This window comes from Cervus canadensis, chromosome 2, assembly GCF_019320065.1.
Source record: "Cervus canadensis isolate Bull #8, Minnesota chromosome 2, ASM1932006v1, whole genome shotgun sequence".
Taxonomy (NCBI): Eukaryota; Metazoa; Chordata; class Mammalia; order Artiodactyla; family Cervidae; genus Cervus; species Cervus canadensis.
The window spans coordinates 100,894,584-100,909,710 of NC_057387.1; the positions used below are offsets into that span (position 1 = coordinate 100,894,584).

The window sequence follows — 15,127 nt, forward strand, 5'->3', positions numbered from 1 at the left end:
GACAGAAATACACTCACTGGCTCTGAGGCTGGCAGTGTGATGTGGGAGTGGAGGCACTGAAGACAGGAATTTTTCCACTGTCTTTGATGCCCATGGTGTTGACGGTCATCTGACAAGGGTATCTGGCCTGAAGATATATCACCCAGCATCTCAGGGAATTGTCCAAGGGAAGAAAAGAAAAGCTGTGGGGAATAGATTATGCCCTATTCCTACCAACCTGTCTCGGGGGACACTTTAGCCCTGACAGGCGACATCTGACAACTCCCAGGAACTAGCTGGAGGCAGCAGTACAAAAACTAGGATTTATTTACCAGAAGAAAATGTCCAGGAGTCACACAGGTGGGCCCAGGAGAAGCCCTGGCGGCAGAGGCCTGGAAAGGCCACGCCCAGCTGTCCACAGTGGGGAGGGCGGCCCTGAGTCCAAGGCCACACCTGAGGAAGGCCGGAGGTGGCGCAGGCTGTGCCTGCAGAGGAGCTGCCCCACGCTGACCCCGAGGAAGGGCCAGGACACGAAGCCCCGCTCGCTGCAAACAGGACACCTTGGGCGCCGGATCCCCGGTTTGACAGCTCCCCTCTCACACGTACTCCCCACAGTCGGAGATGATCACCTTCTGCTTGGGCTTCCCGTCCTTGCTGCCCTGGGCCTTTGCGGACCGAAAAGAAGAGGAGGAATCAGGGGAGGGAGGGTGGAGAGTAAGGGTGGCTCAGGGGTACCCGCCCCTCTGCCCATCCCACCCCCACCCCCCAACAGCAGCTTGTTGTGGTCTCTCTCTAGGTCCCCGATTCAGCTCTCCCACATTCACGGCTGTGCCCCAGGGGCCCCGGCAGCCACCTACCTCAATCTGCCGCAAGACATCCAGGCCATCCGTGATCTCCCCAAACACTACATGCTTGCCGTCCAGCCAATCTGTCTTGTCACATGTCAGGAAGAACTGGGAGCCGTTGGTGTTTGGGCCAGAGTTGGCCATGGAGAGCAGGCCTGGGGGAGAGAAGCGCCCGTCAGCTCCCGACCCTGCTGGTGGTCCTGGGCATGGAGGGGGGAGTGCAGATGCTGCCTCTGCACCTGCAGACGGGAGGGCGAATGGGACGAGGACCAGGAGCTGACTATGCGCCGGGTGGAGAAGAGTGGCTTCAGTGGACCAGTGGCGCTGGAAGTCAGACTAGAGGGGGACAGAGAGAACCAATGACAGGGAGTCTAGACAACTTTTTCAAGAAGTTTTGGTGAAAAAGGGGACCAGAGGCGTGGGTGATAGCTGAGGGGGCACATGAGTCAAAGATCGACACTGTGTGCTTTTGTGCTGATGGGCTGATCGAGCAGAGCAGGGGACAGGCATTACACGAGGCAGTGGCGGGGCGCAAGTGCAGAACCAGGTTCCGAAGGGCGCGGGGTAGGGAGGGTCTGGGTCGCAAGCAGAGGGGAGGTGGCTCAGCCCCTGTACTTGGCGGGGAAGTCGGTGCAGGCAGGTGTGGACAGATGCAGGAGGCCAAGCATCAGTGGGGGCAGAGGGTGAAGTGGAGGTTTTAGGAGTGAAGGAGGCAACTGTCGTCTCTGACCAAGACTGAGCATGAACTAGGGAGCTCTGTCCAGTGCGGCTGCCGAGGGCCCCCTAAAGAACTGCAGTCTTAAATATCAGTACAGTTCTGTATTTTTTTCTAGCTGCTGGGGAACCAACCACTGAAATTTTTTACTAGAGAGTCTGACAGAGAGAGGCAGGCAGAGGGGTTGAGGGAAGAAGAGCGGGCTTACAATGGCTGACCACAAAATTTACGCTACGCCCACAGCTGTGGACACAGTGGGGGACGGGCAGCACTCAGACGGAAACAAGCTCGCTCCGCTCCAGCCAGGCCGAAGGCCTCTCCTTTGTTCCCTGGGTCTGGAGGAGACCAGAACCACAGCCTGTCACCCACGCGTGCGCAGTCATCCTGCCCCAGCCCGGCCCACCGACCATCATCCACCAATCAGATCCCACCTGGTCCCGTGTGTTTGAGGATAAAGTTTTCATCGTCAAACTTCTTCCCGTAGATGGACTTGCCCCCGGTGCCGTTGTGGTTGGTGAAATCACCGCCCTGGCACATGAACTGGGGGATGATGCGGTGGAAGCTGCTGCCCTTGAAGCCAAAGCCCTTCTCATGGGTGCACAGGCAGCGGAAATTCTCTAGGGCCAAGAAAGGAAAAGGCGCCTGAGTCAAAAAACAAACCAATGGGGGGACTTCCTTGGTGATCCAATGGTTAAGATTCCATGCTTCCAAGGAAGGAGTACAGGTTCAGTCCCTGGTTGGGGAACTAAGATCCCACATGCCTCGGGGGCATGGTCAAAAAAACCCCAAACAACGAGATCTCTAACTAGACTCTGAAAAACTATGTTATATTTGTTTAATGTTCATATTTTCATTTCAAAATACGACATGTTCATTATAAACCTTTGAGATACTGACTATCTTGAAGGATTAGAAGGGATTCTAGTTAAAGAAGGCATGAAAACATGCATTATCCACCCTAAACTGGTGGTAAAGCAATTTTTAAAAAGAAAGACCAAACAGGATCTTAGAGAAAAAGACAGGTCAAGTCTTTGTGACTTTGCACTTGGCAATGTCTTAACTGCAACACTGAAAGTATAAGTAACAAAAAATTGGCAAATGAGACTTCATCAAAATGAAAAACTTTTGGACATCAAAGGACAGACACTCTCAACAAAATGAAAAGGCAACTTAGGGAATGGAAGAAAATATTTGCAAATCATATCTCTTAAGTGTTTAACATCCAGAATATAAAATGAACTCCTACAAATCAACAACAAAAAACCAACCTAGTAAGTAAATATGCAAAAGACTTGCACAGACATTTCCTCAAAGAAGATAAACAAATGGCCCCTACCCCTAAGCACGTGAAAAGATGCTTCACATCATTAGTCATTGCTGTTGCTGCTAAGTCGTTTCAGTCGTGTCCGACTCTGTGCGACCCCACAGACGGCAGCCCACCAGGATCCGCCGTCCCGGGGATTCTACAGGCAAGTACACTGGAGTGGGTTGCCATTTCCTTCTCCAGTGCATGAAAGTGAGAAGTGAAAGTGAAGTCACTCAGTCGTGTCTGACTCTTCGCGACCCCATGAACTGCAGCCTACCAGGCTCCTCCATCTATGGGATTTTCCAGGCAAGAGTACTGGAGTGGGTTGCCATTGTCTTCTCTGCATTAGTCATTAGGGGAATACAAATCAAAACCACAATGAGATCCCACTTCCCAACTACTAGGATGGCTATGATAAACAGAAAACAAGTGAGGATGTAAAGAAACTAGAGTGCTTATACATTGTTTATGAGAATGGAAAATGGTGCAGCCACTGTAGAAAGTAATTTGGTAGTTCCTCAGAAAGTCAAACTAGAATTACCATATGACCCAGCATTTCCAGTCTTAGGGAGGCATCCAAAATAATTGAAAACAGGGATTTAAATACTTGTTTGTACACAAATGTTCACAGTATCATTATCCATAATAACTGGCAAGTGGAGCCAGTGTTCAAGTGTCCATCAACAAATGAGTAGAGAAACAAATTGTGGACTATCCAGACAAGGGAATATTACCCAGCCATACTGATGTCTAAAAGACCCCTGAAAAAACAGTGCTAAGTGAAATAAGTCAGACATAAAAGGACAACTACTGTTATGACTCCATTTATATGAAATGTCTAGAATAGTAAATTCAGAGAGACAGACAGTAGATTAGCATTACCAGAGGCTGCGAGTAGAGAAAGGGGAGTGACTGTTTAACGAGTCCCGAGTTTCTACCGGGCTTCCTTGGTAGCTCAGCTGGTAAAGAATCTGCCTGCAATGCAGGAGACTCCAGTTTGATTTCTGGGTCGGGAAGATCCACTGGCGAAGGGATAGGCTACCCACTCCAGGACTCGAGCTTCCCTGGTGGCTTAGACAGTAAAGAATCCACCTGCAATGTGGGAGACCTGGGTTCAATCCCTTGGTTGGGAAGATCCCTTGGAGAAGAGAAAGGCTACCCACTCCAGTATTCTGGCCTGGAGAATTCCATGGACTGTATAGTTTCTACTAGGGGTGGTGCAAAAGTTTTGAGAGTAGATAGTGGTGATGGTTGTATAACATTGTGAATGCAATTAACGCCAGTAAATCATACACTTAAAAAATGGATAAAATGACTATCCCCTAAAAAGGAGTGAGAGAAGAGACAACAGCAACTAAAAATCTTCGGGACCTAGAAGACAAACAGATGAGCCATAACTGACAGAGCAGACCTAACAAAGCTGAAGCTTAAGCTGATAAAGCCAAGAAGCAATTTGATTTCTGCTGCAGAAATTCCAAAAACTCAGTGACAAGGATGAAGGTGGTTCTAAAAGCAGTAAGTCTGGTTGAAAGCTCACTTAAAGTAGCTAGCCCCCAGATCCTCTCTCTTCCCTAGCCCTGGCTGCTGGTGGGAGGTCTACCCTCCAGCAGGTTAAAGCAGAGGGTCTCTGGTCTGGGATGCTCTACACATACCTGAGGGTTGAGTTATGGAGACAAACGGAGATTTAGTGAAGTTCATATACTGCTCCCACAACCTCCCACCTTCCATGATGGCAAACAACTGGACACAGGACCATTAGCAAGAGACTAGAGTCTTCTCTGTGGCCTCTGCTCTATCCAAGAGACTGTAACTCAGGGATATGGATATCCAGGGTCCAACAGAAAGACAAAATCACCTCATAGAGGAAGCCTCAGTCAGCAAGCCTTACCAATGTCCAGGGAGTTTCCAAGCAGAGTTTAAGGACCCTAGTCTTAAATATGAGAAAGGCATCTAATGTGAAAAGCAAAGATTGAAACAAGCAAAGAGATCAATAACAAACAAAGAAAAACAAACAGGAAAAAAAACTGAAAAAAGTAATTTCAAATATAAGCTGTATAGGAAAAAGAAACTTTAGTATACTAATCTCTCAAGTTGAAATGATAGTACATGCCTGAAATAAGCACAGGGTGCTATGAAAAAGAACATTTAGAAAGATTCCAAAATATGAGTAGAGAAAAATCAGAAGGGATAAAAGTAAAGAGATAATTCAAGGAAAATTTTTCAAAAGATAGGACTGTCCTAATTGATGGGTGTGGTATGCAGGATATTGGCTTCCGAAAGATGTCTGTGTCCAAATTCCTGGAACCTAAGAATATGCTGCTCACAGCAGAAGGTACTGTGCAGATGTGATTAAGGTTACGGACACTGAGATGGGGAGAGTGGCCTAGATTACCTCGGTGGGCCTAGTATAATCACAAATCTATAACCAGAGAACCCTTCCCAGCTAAAGGCAGAAAGAGATAGTTAGAAGTAGATGGACTGTTGTACAGCAAAAACTAACAAAACATTGTAAAGCAATGATATTCCGTCTCCCCCACAACCCACCCAAAAAAAAAAGTGGATGGAAAAGGAGGCAAGCGATTCAAAACATGAGAGGGACTGAATCAATCACTGCTGGCTGTGATGACAAAGGAAGGCGGTCACAAGCCTCTGGAAGCTGGGACCAGCCCTCAGCTGCCAGCCAACAAGGAAATGGGTACCTTCATCTGCAGATGCAGGAAACTGAATTCTGTCAACAAGCTGACTGTCTCTGGAAACAGATCTACCCACAGAGCTTCCAATAAGGAATGTGGTAACCCAGCCACCACCTTCCTTTAACCTGGTGAGACCTGTGTTGGGACTTCTGGCCTTTACAACAGTTAAGACAATAAATTTATGTTCTTATAAGCTGCTAAGTCTGTGATAATTTGTTACAGCAGCAAGAGAAACCAATACAGTAGGGCCCACTGAATATCTGGCAGCATGGATGGAAGGAGACCTATTCCAAGGGGACAGGATTTCAGAACACAGACACAGACATCCTCCGAGCCTCCAGACCAGTATCTAACAGCTTTTAGGCATCTGAATCACTGAAGAAGTTGAATTTTAATTTTATTTAACTTGAATTAATTTAAGCTTAAAGAGTCACATGTGGACAGTGACTACCATATTCGGACAGCTCAGCTCTAGACAGAAAAAAAAAGGTTTTGTATAAAGGACCAAGAATCAGAATGACATTAGACTTCTCTAGAATTCTACATCCAAACTATCAGATGGGAAAGTAGAAATTTTCATACATCAGTCTCAAAAACCTGACCCTCCCAGCTCTTTTCTCCAGAAGCTACAGAATTACGTCCTCTACCAAAATGAGGGAATAAATCAAAAAAGACAACAGAGGTTCCAACATAGGAAGTGAAGGCAGGAGATCCCACGACAAAAGCTATGAGATGGGCCTGGAAGGCAACTGGTCCAGGCCGGGGGAGGTCAGAGGGCTCCAGGGAGGAATAAGTGAAACTGACAAAATATCTGATGTGTTTGAACATGATGGAGATTTATAGAAGCAGGAAAATTTGGGAAAGCTCAGGAATATATGTACAGAATACTAAGCAAATGTGAAAACAAGATAATTATGAATTCCAGGGAAAACAAAGTGCTGTGTATGAAAAGAAGCTATCACAGTATGATGCTTACATAGTCAGAATAACCTGTGACCTAACCAAAATTATGGTAACAACATGAGGAGGATGAAGGAGCTGGGAAGGTGATTTAAAAAGCTAATTTCTTAACTTCTCAAGTGGGAAGCCAATAGATGTCTAAAATGAAAAGATATTAAAACAAAAAAAACAGAAAGTAGCAACATACATCTGTCATCTACAAATACAGAGGTTAAAAACCAGAAGAATCAGTTAAGAGTTGAAACTGGCTGCCTCTGAGAAGCAGCAAACGGTGCTGGGGGATGCAGCAGGGCAAGAGGACAGCATGGGGGGGCACTGCTGTGTTTTTCCAAACAAACTGTGAAATTAACACTCCTAACTATATGTCTACATAATAATATTTAGATTAAAAGAAGAATAAACAGAATTCAATATTTAACAAATGAAAAAATGTTCAAGAAGTTGTTAGTTATCGGTAGTTACTTCTGAAGAGTACGATTAAATGTGGAGAAGGAACAAAGACTCAGGTTTTCAATTTATTGCCTTCAATACTGTTGGAGTGTGTGTGTGTGTTTACTTTAAAAAACAAACCAGCCATGAATACGCATTCACTTGTATTACAGAAAAAACTGCTCACCTGCTGTCATGGGCACGACGTCTGAACGCAGGAGCATTTGGATGCGGCCAGCCGGCTTGTTCCCAATCTTGATGTCCATGTACACCTGAGGGTTTGACCGGGCCTTTTTTACAGCGGGCTCTCCCTAGATGCAGGAGAAACGGCCAGGTTAGAGAGAACGCCCTGACTCCCCAACTAGGAGAGCGAGTGTGAATGAACACACCTGAGAACCCAACTACAGTGAGCAAGCTGAACAGGGTGACGACAGGGAAGGCCTTGGGGCTGCAGAAGAAGGTGAAGGCCAGAGCCATGACCCCAGCTGGACATCCAGTGACAGGAGACTTCAGCACGGTCTACCTGGAGCCCCACCCTGCAGGCATGTCATCTCATCACACTCCCTCAGACACATGAGGCTGCCTCACTTTCACCCTCCCTGGGGTCACAAACAACACTTTTCTGGCCCCAAACAGACAACCCTCAACACCTTCACACCCCAGCTCAAGGTCACCCACCTTAATCCAGTTAAACGGACCCATTTCTGCAACACCACCCCCTCCCTCTGTGTGTAGCCCTGTGTGTGCACAGGCTGGCTGCAACGGAAGCAAGGAGCACCAAAGTGCTTACAATGGAGGTGACCGGGACCTTGCTTTATACTCCACTTGAAGGCACTCTGCTTAGCCTCTGCATTTCCTGCTTGTGTCAGTGTGCATGGAAAGTGGCAAGTTGGTGAGTTGGAGGACACAGGATGAACAAGATTAGAGGAGGGAGGGTGAGACTTGCAGCAGAAACGTCTGAAGCTCAGGGCTAGAAACAGAGGCCAGGAGAGTCCAACAGCACATGAGAGGCTGTGAAAGATCAGAGTGACTGCTGCTGTTTTGGCAGAGACGGGAGAGAGACCACGAGTCAAGAAAGAAACCCGGAACACCAGTTACAAGGGGGAGGGGCAGCCGGAGAGGCAATGGTTAGAGAGGTGCAGTGAGAATCAGAAGAAAGTGCCAAGGCAGGTTCCCTGGGAGGGAGGACCTCAAACCTGTGCCAAGACTGAAGGGAAGGTACCCCCACCCTGCCCTGCCTCCCCTGCGTCAGGACAGGAAGACGGTGAGCTGGGAGCCCAACACTTGCGTGAAGGAGGGGGACTGATGAGGAGGGTGCAGAGACCACTCACCGCCCTTCCTCACCTCACACTTCCTCCTCTTCAGTAACAATCACAGAACAGAATCCAGCAGAGCTGAGAAGTTCCTCAGGCAGAGCACAAGGGCGAGAGACTTAAAGCTTCTCTTCAGCTCACTCATTACCAACCCCCACCAAAACACCCTAAGTTCACTTTTCATTCTCTCTGCTTTTGCATGAGCATTTGCAGATTTCCATAAAAACCTAAAAAAACAAAGTCTCCTGGGGGAAGTGCCAGCCTGCAATCTTACCTCCCGCGTTTCCACTTTGGGGGGCTCTGACCCCTCCTCCTCTTTGTTCTCCTCAAGAGTCTTCCCAGAGAACTTCTTCAACCAGTCATCATCAGACCAAACTGAAAAGAAAGAAGCGAGCAGATGAGGACAAATTCAAGCCATCAGCCAGCTGCTAAGTAGGTGCTCTGGTCAGCGAAGCAGAACACATTCTGAGGCCCTCTCGGCCAGAGGTCTCCACTTTGGGAAGTCACACGCGTCAGGCAAGTTCCCATCTTTGCCAGCCCTGAAGTCCAGCTCTTCTGTGTGTTAGTCGCTTAGTCGTGTCTGACTCTTTGCGACCCCATGGACTATAGCCTCCCAGGTTCCTCTGTCCATGGGATTCTCTAGGCAAGAATTCTGGAGTGGGTTGCTATTTCCTTCTCCAAGCTCTCAGCAGGGCTATGTGAAAAGGCTATGCCCCAGGGAAAGGCGCAGCCCTTGCCAGTCCCAGCCCCTGATGGAACCTGCCAGGAATATTGAGAAAACTGGGACAGATGAGAGATCAGGCACGGCTTCTCTCATAAAGCAAACAATTACTCTGGTGTGGCTGAGAAGCTCACATTCTTTATTTCCCCACAAAGGTGGCAGAGGTCCTTTGCCAATGTAAACCATCCTCTACTACTGTCCGCCAGAGAAGCATTCAGTGCCTACTTTCAATAAAACTGGGACAGGAAGGCAAGCAAGGCCAAACTCGCAGGTGTGACGGGGCATCTGTATTGTTCCCACTCACCTGGTCTGGAAGAGCCTTCCTTAATCCTCATGGGTTTTGCCAAATTGACACGAATTGTCCGTCCAAAGAGCTCAGATTCATTCTGAAAAGTGTGAAAATCCAGTTGCTTAAACTGTTAGGTTAAAAGAAAGTCAGACACTTTCCATTTACTTCTGATACGTCTGAGACAAGTTCATGATTTGTTGTCCCTTAATCCCTGATCCCCTAACAGCAAGTTATGCACCTGCCACAAAGCAGCCTGTGGGCTGCAGAGAATTTCCTCCCAGGAGTCATCATACTGTTCCTTTCTCTTTTCTTTTAAATTTATTATTTCCTCATTTGGCTGCATTGAGTCTTAGGTGCAGCACATGAGGTCTTTCTTGTGACCCATGGACTCTCTAGCTGCAGTACAGGCTTAGTTGTTCTGTGGAATGTGGGATCTTAGTTCCTTGACCTGGGATTGAATCTGTGTCCTATGCATTACAAGGTGGATTCTTAACCACTGGGCCACCAGGGAAGTCCCTTTCTTTTTTAAAATTGAAGCATAGTTGATTTACAATGTTTTGGGTGTACAATAAACTGATTCAGTTATACATTATATATATATATTTATCTCCTTTGTCAGATTCTTCTCCATTATAGGTTATTACAAGATATTAAATAACAGGTTTCCTGGTCTATATAGCAGGACCTTGTTGTATATCTAGTTTATATGCAGTAGTATGTGACCTCCTTTCTTTCAATACTAGTAATGACCTGTACTAACAAAAGTGACACTGTGTTCAAAGCACTCTGAAATTACAAGGATAAATGCAATTTCCAAGTACCTGAGTTCATTTTCAAAAGTCAAGGTCAGCCTTAAGCAATGAGAAGTGATCTTGCTCTGAGAGCTGAGGAAAACATTTGATGAATGGGAAACAGAGAACAAGAATAAAGGAAAGCCTTATTACCCTAAGATAACTGGTACCAGGAAAGGTCACTCAATATGAAATCACTTAAAGGCAGTGAAGAAAATTTCATGGTAAAATGTGAAGGGGAAAAAAATTGGGAATGTACTATGATGAAACTAAAATTAATGAAAATAAATTTCTTATAGTTAAAATTCAGCTTTTAAACTACAGCCTAATTTGAAGAACAGAGATATAATGGATGTTTATACATCTGCAGTATTTTTTTCAATAAAATCCTATCAACAGTATAGATTATCTTTGCATTTCTTATCTGATGTGCAAATCCTAAGTATCCTGAAGAGGGAACACACACTCAAGAGCTGCATCATTGCCCCAAGGAGCTCTCCAGGCTGTCCCAATCACTTGGATCAGTAGCACATCCTATCATTATCCTTATCAAATTTCTCTTCTCAATTGTTAACACTTCACGAAACCCTGCCTTTTTTGTAAAATATGCAATTTCACCATGCAATCACTTTGCATTGTTTGCAATTTCCTATCCTAGACACAGGCAGCCAGTGAGAGACTGGTCAACGAGGATGGTTAGCCTTTACATTAGTATCAAATGGAGAAAGGTATTTGAGAAAGGACAATTTTATAAGTGATCAACTCACAGTGAATATTTTCACAGGGTGACAATCTGTACATACTTCCTCATGCAACCTTGTAACTTTGGAGGTTTAGCAAACCCAATGTAGAACTAAGTGCCCTCTGTACCACCAAAAAGCAACTTCTGTAAGAAGCAGGATTCCCAGCCTTACCATGTTGTCAATAGCTGCTGCAGCATCCTGCCAAAAAGACAAGGTATAAATTTAGGTTTGCAGTCAAATGCTTCTTGTAGTGTCTAAACACACACTTGGTAAAATGACAACAAAAAAACAATCCAACAGAAAAAGCTCTCTTTTTCTTCCTCACCCTTGTTGCATGTGTCTAACAAAGTGCACTTCCTGGCTGGCTTCAGCTATTTGCCATTTAGTGGAAGACAAAGAAAGTATCACCAGTGCTGCCAGGGAGAGATGCTCAAAGAGCAGGACTGCAGGAGTTCTGCAGAGCAAGAGGGGCAGGACCTAGCAGGTCTGCGATGTTAATCACAGTGCATGGTTTCATCTGAAGGCAGCTTTCCTTCAAACCGTGTTTCTCATCTCTCTGGAAGCATCAGCATGAGGCCCAAACACCCAACCCCAAATGAAGAACAGCTCCCTTTGTAATCAGTAACAATAACAAGCCAAAGACTTAACATAGATAACAGAATTTTCTCACCTCTGCCAACTCAAATTCAACAAAAGCAAATCCTCGGTGCTTTTCTGAAAAAAGGCAGACAATATCAAGCAATTATCATATTGAGAAATGGGAAGAAGCAGGTGGTCACAAAGAAAGTGAAGTCAGTCACATGCCTTATCCATTTACTAGAAATTCTACACCATCACTATTTAGGAAAAAGGCATCTTACTCTGATTCTTTCTAGTTTAAATAACACTTCAAGCAACATTAAACTGTTTTGTAGTGAGTCAAAGTCAGTCATGTCCGCCTCTTTGTGAACCCATGGACTGTAGCCTACCAGGCTCCTCTGTCTGTGGAATTCTCCAGGCCAGAATACTGGAGTGGGTAGCCTTTGCCTTCTCCAGGAGATCTTCCCAACCCAAGGATCAAACCCAGGATATTTTTCCGCATTGCAGGCAGATTTTTTACCATCTGAGCCACCACGGAAGCCCGTTTTATAGTGAACATAACTAAATAATGAACTATACTTTTAATCTTTAAAAGCAGGATTCTTTACCAAAGCCAAATCAAATCTTAACCTTTGCATGCAAGACAGCTAGAAAAATGAAGTCATTTAACCTATCAATCATTCATTCCAAGCATACATTCTGAACATCAACTGTGCATAAGTCATGAATCCTAAAACCTGGGTAAGGATGCTCAGATTTGATCCTCAGCAAAACGTAATCTAACCAACGCCAACTAGAAGGGCCAAGTGCACAACAGCATTAGTTTAAGTAACCAATTAACCTTACAGAGTCAACATAACCTTATTGTTTTTATACATATAAAGGTCCCAGGGAGGTTAAATCCATATACAAGGTTGATGACAGAGCTGAAGCCACACAACTCGTCTCAGGACTCAGCACAGCATAGGTTGCTGAAAGCACAAAACACTCTCAGGCCTTAATGAAGCTGAGGTTCTTTTGTCTCCTTGGGAAAAGAATTCACTGAGAGGCAAAGCGACATGGAAGAGTACTTTATTAGTATAGGACGCGTGTGAGAGATACAAGGAGGCAGGCAAGAGGGAGCTGTGACAAGAACTTAGTGGGGTACAACTTAATTTACTTTTAAAATTCATTTCTTTATTTATTTTTGGCTGTGCTGGGTCTTTGTTGCTGCATGGAGGCTTTCTCTAGTTGTGGCGAGTCGGGGCTACTCTCTAGGTGCATGGGTTACTCTCCAGTGCGTGGGCTTCTCATTGCAGTGGCGTCTCTTGTTGAGGAGCACAGCTCAGTAGTTATGGAGCACTGCCTCAGTTGCCACGAGGCATGTGGAATTTTCCCTGCATTGGCAGGCAGATTCCCAACCACTGGATCACCAGCGAAGTCCTGGGCTATACTTTTATAATTAAAGAAAAGTGAGGAGGAGGAGAAGACTACCCTCTTCCTCGTTCTTTGAGTCTCCCATCATTAATTCTTCCTACATGCTGGGTAGGGGAGTTTTTGACCCTGCATGGCCCCACTGGGACTGTCATGGAGCTATGGAAATGAGCAAGAAGGCTCATATGGTAAATCATCTCAGGTTTCAGTATAATGTTACCTTTCCCCTATATTTTTGTTTTTAGGGTGTGCACAGGAGCAAGGCCAAAGGATCATTAACTTACTCACCTCAACCAGCAGAATGCAGGTATCACTGCTATATAGTGCTGTTGTTAAGCAGGGCTGCTTGGTTTTGTTGCTAAGCAAGCTGGCTTTCTTGAGTGATCAATTAACTCACAGGGGTCTCCCAAAATTCCCTCTCTATGATCCCCTAGTGGGATTTCTAAACTAGTTGTGTACTCTAGAGCTGGGCCTAAAACTCCAATCTTAAAAATGACAACAAAGGTTAAGACAGAAAACTGAACTGCAACTGTGATACTAATTGAAGGAAAAGTTCTCCAGGTGCAAAGAAGCTGAGGCCCCATTGTTGAGGCTGGGCTTTCCTGCTACCCTATTTAACAGCACAGCTGCCAAGAAGAGAGCCGCTGTAGGAGAGTGCCTGGCAGGCAGTTTGAAACAACAGATCTCCATACAGCTCGAAACCAATCTTCCTACTGGCTAACTGAAAAGCTTGTCTTACTTCAAATGCAATATATGGGATCTGAAAAGCATACTGCAGCTCACAACCACAAGCCTCAGAAAAGTCCTTCTGCATAAAGATCACTGTCAGGCTGCCCAAAGCATGTTCAGAATGTACTGTAATATGACTTACAAAAATTTTAAGTTCTTTCCTAGCAGGAGGATTCTGGGCATGAGAAACACTAAGACGACTCACCTGTTTCATAATCCAGAGGAATCTGGATATCCGTGATGTCTCCAAAAGGGATAAAAGCAGCATGGAGAACTTTGTCATCCACCTCCTCCGCGAGTCCACCTGCAAAGACACCAAGTGCCTTCTGAACTACTGTCCTCCAGTCTGTTGAGAAGTCCCGGCTGTAAAATTAGCATGTTGCCAGGGAAGGGATCTTTCCATTCAGTCCTGAGTTCATAAACATCCCTCTCATTTGCTCCTTCACACTTACTTATGAAGCACACTCTTCACTCTCCTTTCAGACCTTCATCTAGCCCAGAGATTCCCTCAACAGCCTCATAACTGCCTCCCTTCTCCTCCACAAAGCCAACCAGTACCATCCTGGGAACGTCCAGACTTTAACTCATCACTTCCCTGCTTAAAGTACCTTATCCTCGGGATAAAGTACAAACTTAGCACTGTACACAAAGCTGTTCACAAGGCCCTGCCCTTCTTCAGCCTCTTACCCTTTGCTTCCCCGCAAAACGACGCATTTGCCTCCAAGTGTTAGGCTATTTTACACCTTTGGGCTTTTGCTCTAGCTGCTCCCTTTCAGTAAACACACTTGCTCCTACTTCGCTACCTGCCTAATTCCAGCTCATCACCGGCGTCACCGCAGCCTGAAAACTTGCTCTCACCTCTCCAGATAGAGGGGTCATTTCTCCCCACACCGAGGCCTATGTCACCAGTGTCCGTCCCCACCAAAGCTCTCATCAAACTGTGCTATTGAGGTTATTCTCATTTTTAGCCGGCTAGCCTGGGAACTCTTTCCTTCAAGAGTGGGGGCTGAGCCATCGCTGCGGTGAATGTAAAATGAATGAACGCGAGGATTCAGAGGTCCCTAATATTCCTCCCACCATTGCCCCGTTCTCAGGTGATGAAGAGATTCCTGTTAGAGGTTGGCGGGCTTCGAAGAGAGGTGCAATTACAGTTATGTCTCAGGCTCACTCCCTGAGGCCAAGCAATACCGCCACAGATGCCACCTAGACAGCTGCTCGCCGCCTCTCGCGTCCGGAGACCTGTCCAGCTCTACTCAACGACCCACTCGCGGCCCGGTTCGCCCAACCTCCGCCCAGCGCCCAAGCCTGCTCACCCACGTACAACACTCGCTTGGTAGTGGCCATCTTGCTCTTGCCCTCTTCCGCCGGAAGCCTGCGTTCGACCCGCCCCTTCCCCAAGGCTCCGCCCCCGCGTACGGCGATCGCAGACCCCGCCCACTCTGGCATAACCCGTGCGGGCCTCTGGGTGCCGTGGGGCTGCGAGTGCAGCGTAGGTGCGTGTTGGTACCTGAACCGACACGGCTCCGGCTCTGCCGGTGCTCGCTGCTGCGGAACACACTCCCTTGCGGAGTCAGAAGGAGTCCGCAAGCAATAAACAACCAATAAAGTACGGTCCACGGGCC

The 15,127-nt window shown here is 46.4% G+C and overlaps 1 protein-coding gene across 1 annotated transcript; it reads right to left on the reverse strand.

Annotated features, from left to right (window-relative positions):
* Positions 1-288: 288 nt before the first annotated feature.
* On the reverse strand, positions 289-14,887 carry PPIE (peptidylprolyl isomerase E). Its single transcript, XM_043461786.1, has 10 exons — positions 14,819-14,887; positions 13,711-13,809; positions 11,455-11,498; positions 10,956-10,982; positions 9,266-9,347; positions 8,515-8,615; positions 7,115-7,238; positions 1,971-2,156; positions 837-979; positions 289-644 (listed from the first exon to the last, which is right to left on the reverse strand). Exons 1-10 carry the CDS (start codon positions 14,847-14,849, stop codon positions 576-578), a joined length of 906 nt encoding a protein of 301 aa, XP_043317721.1. The 5' UTR covers positions 14,850-14,887; the 3' UTR covers positions 289-575.
* Between the last annotated feature and the right edge of the window lie 240 nt (positions 14,888-15,127).